The following is a 5,631-nucleotide window of genomic DNA, read 5'->3' as shown; positions in this document are numbered from 1 at the left end:
CAGATATAAATTATTACAGATGGAGCGATAGTTTCGGCATAATCCATGAGGAAGAATTAAGGGATGAGATATCTTGAAGAGACACACAACAGGATTCCATCCTTTCAATACAGTCTTCTATCTTTCCGCCTTTGCGGCTTCCGGGGAATCTATAATACTCCTTTTCGTTGCCTCTTCTCTTACATATATTCTACACATCATTCCTACATTTACTTTACTCCATTCATCTTTTTTTTTATATAATCATATCTTCTGTTACATCACATCACTAATTTCTATACCCAACAAAAAAAAAATCATATCTTTACTAAAACTATTCTTTTTTTCTAATTTCAAATACCATGTAATTATTTTTTAAAAATGTTATTAGCAAATGGCATAAGGAGTTTGACCCAATAGTTACTACATTCATGACTAACCGTGTTAATTTCATAATTCATTAACTTATTATGGTTTCTTAGGTTATATTTAGATTTTTGAAATGTATAGATATTGCAAAATACGAAATAGTATTTGAAGTAGAATTGATTAGGATTAAATGAATGTGAATGAGAGATAAGTAAAAGATGGTTTAAAAGGTAAAAAAAAGGAGGTTTAACTAAATTAAAGAAAGAAAGAAAAAGGAAAAGAAAAGAAATGTTAAATTAGAATTGAGGGTTGATATGGAAAGGAGATTAAAGTAGAGAAAGGGGAAGTGTGAGTATAAATAAGAGGCATTGTGTTTGATTCCAATTCCAAGTTGGTTTTCGTTGGCTTCCTCTGCTCTTCAAAGAATAACCACCTCCTAAAGATATACCCAACCCTTCTTCCCTCTTTCATTTTCCTCTCTCTTCTTTCTCTGATTTCTATCCTGGAGGAGCTTCCCTTTCTGATCCCCCAGATCATGTAACGGAGGTTCCTTCTCCATTTCACACCATTCTTTTTCATTTAATATTACAAGACATAAATTAAAACCACCACCTTCCATTCATCCCTCTTTCTTCTTCCCCAAATCCCATTCCATGACCGTTCAAGGTAAAATGCGCATTCTTCTTTTCATTCTCCTTCTTCTCTCTTTTTTCTTTTCTTATATATAATTTTTGATTTCTTCATATTCCCATTTCAGTTGAGATTGAAGATCAAACAGATCAAATTCTGCAGCCTGAAATGGAAATTGGTAATTTCTCTTCTCTGTTTTTCATTTGTATTCTTTCTTTTTAAAAAAAACTTGCCCAAATAAAAAAAAATTGATTGGATTTGTGAAAACCCAGGGGAGATTGGGAAAAGAAAAAAGGAAATGGAAGAAACAGAGGAAGGAGAAGAAGGAATGAAAGTGAAGGGCGAGGAGGAATTTGTGTGCGATGAAAACTCGCCGAGGGGTGTGTTTGAGATTCCGATTGTGGGGACGGATTCGGACCAGAGCGAAAGCAGCAGCGGGGACGGCGGAGGAGAAGACGGAGAAGGCACTCTGACAGTGGCGGAGAAGGCGCTATTACCGGGGGCTCTTCTCCAAGAGGTGGGTGGAATTCCATGGAAAGCGATGATTGGGTGCATAAAGAAGAAATCGGTTTGGAGATTCTCCACCATTCCATTACTGGCTGCGAGCTATGAGATTTCTAGGAAGAATTTTAAGAGGAAATTGGCTCGGATTAGGAGCGCCGATGAGGGTATAACCGGCGATGATATTCCCTTTTGTAAACCTTCGTGGAGGAACTATGGCTTCGCCGAGCTCTCCGCTGCAACCAACAATTTCAGCCCAGGTATCCATTTCCTAATTTCAATCTACTTTTACTTTTTCAAATTTTATATTTTGTTTTAATATATATATTTGGAAATAAATATAGTTATAGTATACTTATAGCCTTTTAACCTTTTTCATCTTTTCACTAATACCTTTTCTTTAACAATATTTTCAAGTTTGTTTGGACTTATTCCTCAAATTGATAACGACTTTTCTTTTCTTTTTCTTTTTTATTTTACTATCATTTCAACATCTTGTACCCTTACTTCTATTCCAAAAATAAAAACAAAATGAATAAATAAATAAATCTTTTTTTTCAATGTTTCTCCTCAAATTTCTCAAATTAAAATTTGACTGAATATTGCTATCACCGTTGATGATAGGTTTCAAATTGAAAAATGACTATTTTGCACATATCATTTTGATTTTCTCACCTTTAAAGTTATTAGTTGTTACCACATGTAGTTGTTATTAATTGTTATCATCGATAGCTACTATTAATGATAACTTTCTATTTGTCATCATTACATGTATTTTTTTTTCGGTTTCTCAAATTAAAAGTTATTGTTGATTGCAACTATCAATAATAGTTAAATTGTTATCAGCGATAACTTTCAATTTGAAAAATGTGTTATCAATTGTTACTATTGATAACATTATTAGTGATAATTTCTATCAATGATAGCTACTGAAAAGTAGAATTGACATTTTAAAAATGTTATAAGTTAATTGATGAATATTTGCTTTATTTTTAAAATTGTGTGTTTGCCCTAATTTTTATTTTAAATAAGATTAGTAATCCTTAATTTTTGAGGAATTCTTAGACTGAGTGTTTTTTCTCAATCTTTTCCACTTTATTTCCACTAATAAGTTATCTACACGTGTCATTTGGCTTACTCTAAGAAATCTCTAATAAGATCAGCGTCGTGTTTGGTTCATTGGAAAGTTATTCCGTTTAGCCCTTTTGTCTCCATTGTAACCTACAAACTGTACAAATGGCTGGTTATCTTATGGACTAAATGGGCTCCTTTATTTTCGTTTTTTTTTATTTATTATTATTTATTCCTTTTCTAATTAACTTTTCCTCCAAAACAAACAAACTCTACTTAATCAGCTTTTATAATTCAATATTGCTCTCCAAAATTGAGTCAATATTGTTTTCTTTTTATTTTTCCGTCCCGCCAGTCATGGCTTATTGTCTGTAGGGTTGTTCTAATTTTTCTGAAAAGTATTTTAGCTCCATGAAGTCTCTGTCCCATATCACAGATTGAGTGAGTGAGCCACACCACCGTAGACTTTCTTTTCCCCTTTTCAATAAAAGAGCTACTTTTTGACTAAACTAGGGTGGGTGCTCCAAACCTCTAACCAAATATAAATAACCAATTATGAATAAAATATGCTTTCCATCCGTAACAATCCAATGTTTAGGTAAGTGCCATAAAAACAAGTGTAGTTAAAGATACATTTAAGTGTTGATTTGGATACGATTAGAGGAGTACAAGATCTTCATTATATCCATTTTTTCTTCCATCTAACAATGGTAGTGATTTGTTGGTCTTGCACCCATAAAGGAAGTTCATTTAAGTATGCATTAAAATTTATTTGACAAATAAGGTTTTGCAACTTTCATTATTGCATTATTGGTTGAAGTCTCTTTCCAATTCCCAATTGGTATAAGTTTGAATAATTTACATAGGTTGGTTCAACATTTACGATAGTTAATTAGTACTAGTGGTTGGTAATTTAACTGAAATTTGGTCAGCAGTCTGTCACCATATGTACTATGTAGCTTTGGAAGTCAACAGCGTCCCCGGACTTTTTATTGAATATTCAATTTCAATTCATAAATATCAAACTTGGCCCATTCTTTTGTTTTGTTTTGTTTTGTTTTTTCTTTCTTTCTTTCTTTGTTTTTTCAGTATTTGCAGCTTTTTATAATCAAATAAAAACTCAACCACTTTTCACACTCAACTGTAACAATTCTTTGATTGTCTTTATGGTTCCAAAATTCCTAATTGTACGCTTCAAACTGTTTTAGAAAACTTGCTTGGAAAAGGAGGGCAAGCAGAGGTTTACAAAGGCTGTTTATCCGACGGCCAAATCGTGGCGGTTAAGAGACTTATGAAAAAGGAGAAGGAAAACGAAGAAAGAACTGCTGATTTTTTATCAGAACTTGGAATTATTGCCCATATAAACCACCCGAATGCTGCACGGTTGCTCGGGTTCGGAATTGAAAGTGGCCTCTACCTTGTCCTAGAATTCATTCCTTATGGCAGCTTTGCCTCGGCCCTTTTTGGTTCGTCACTCTCTCATAAGTATCGTATTATAATCTCACTAATCCAATGCTCTCAAGATTTATGATAGAATTCATTTAAATGATCAAATTAGGACTGTTCTAGCAATGTATGTTTTAACACTAGTAGTGAGTTGAAAAATGAAATTGGACAGGGGAAAACAGAGTTTTTAAAATGAAGCTGTATTAGGAAGGAAAAAGATAGATATGTTTGGCTAATGAAGGCAATGATTTGAATCAGGTGCGGAACCTCTGGAATGGAATATAAGATTTAAGGTGGCTCTTGGTGTAGCAGAAGGACTAAACTATCTTCATCGTGAATGTCCGAGGCGCATCATTCATAGAGATATCAAAGCTTCTAACATTTTGCTCGCTGAAAACTACGAGCCACTAGTAAGTAGTGATGATTGTATACAGCCGGAGCATCGAGAAGTTTTGGGCGGCTTTTTTCCATAACAATGAATTCCTTTTCTTTCCTGGCAGATCTCTGATTTTGGATTAGCAAAGTGGCTGCCTGAAAATTGGGCTCACCATGTCGTCTTCCCCATCGAGGGTACATTTGGGTGAGTTAGTAATACGACTACGCGATTCAACTCATTACTATAACAACTGTATTAACAATTGTGAGATCTTTAAATTGGTCACAGATACTTGGCTCCAGAGTACTTTATGCATGGAATTGTGGATGAGAGGACCGACGTTTTCGCTTTTGGTGTTTTGCTGCTTGAGCTCATAACTGGCCGCCGTGCAGTTGATTCGAGTCGACAAAGCCTTGTGATTTGGGTATAATTTGTAACTCCATAGCTAATTTAAGTACTGACATCTATGTTTAAGCATCTTAGTACGTTAGCGTTTGAATGGTTCCTAGGGTTGTATGCTTAGAAAATGTTTGAATTTTGCAGGCAAAGCCATTACTTGATAACAACAGCTTCAAGGAATTAACAGATCCAAAGTTAGGAGACAACTACGATCAAACTGAGATGGGACGAACCATGTTAGCAGCTTCGATGTGCATTAACCATTCGTCATCGATGCGTCCACATATGAACCGGGTAAGGGGGGATGGAATCATGGAATGGATATCTCCTTTTATGTCACTTTCTGCGTGTTCTGGGTCATTATCTCACTTAAGTTGTGTGTTGTTGGGAATGTAGGTAGTACAGCTGCTGAAGGGAGAAGATGGACCATTAGATCAATTAAAACATAAGTCGATGGACGGGGATCGATCGCTCCTTTTGGAAGCCTGCGACCTCGAAGATTACACGAATAATTCGAGCTACCTGAACGACCTTAATCGTCACAGGGAGCTCGTTTTGGAGTAAAGCCTTATATTTGTGTGCTTCTTCTATTCGATTCGGAGACAGAACTTGCTTGTTTGTTTGTGTTGAAAGTTATATGAAATGATGCCTAAGCAATTGTGTCAAAGGCTGAGATAATATTCACACAAGTCAATGTCACTTTCATGGCTCTGTTATATGCCTCTTCTAGGGCTCTTCTTTTTGTCAAACGTGTATAGATTATGATAGAAGGGCCGCTTAAATATATATACACTCACATATGTATGCGCATTTTCATTGGCATAAGAGAATTTGTATATTGCATTATATGGTTTGTGGTA

At 35.0% G+C, this 5,631-nt stretch overlaps 1 protein-coding gene across 1 annotated transcript; it reads left to right on the top strand.

The window, feature by feature from the left end:
* The first annotated feature begins 716 nt into the window (after nt 1-716).
* On the top strand, nt 717-5,631 carry LOC101214528 (receptor-like cytosolic serine/threonine-protein kinase RBK1). The gene is made up of 9 exons (XM_004133701.3): nt 717-1,014; nt 1,106-1,156; nt 1,251-1,739; nt 3,759-4,016; nt 4,255-4,406; nt 4,497-4,576; nt 4,661-4,796; nt 4,916-5,065; nt 5,168-5,631. Exons 1-9 carry the CDS (start codon nt 1,002-1,004, stop codon nt 5,333-5,335), a joined length of 1,497 nt encoding a protein of 498 aa, XP_004133749.1. The 5' UTR covers nt 717-1,001; the 3' UTR covers nt 5,336-5,631.

Source organism: Cucumis sativus, chromosome 3 (assembly GCF_000004075.3).
Source record: "Cucumis sativus cultivar 9930 chromosome 3, Cucumber_9930_V3, whole genome shotgun sequence".
Lineage (NCBI taxonomy): Eukaryota > Viridiplantae > Streptophyta > Magnoliopsida > Cucurbitales > Cucurbitaceae > Cucumis > Cucumis sativus.
Note: the sequence above shows the minus strand (reverse complement) of the source record. Positions and strands in the feature narration are given on the sequence as shown.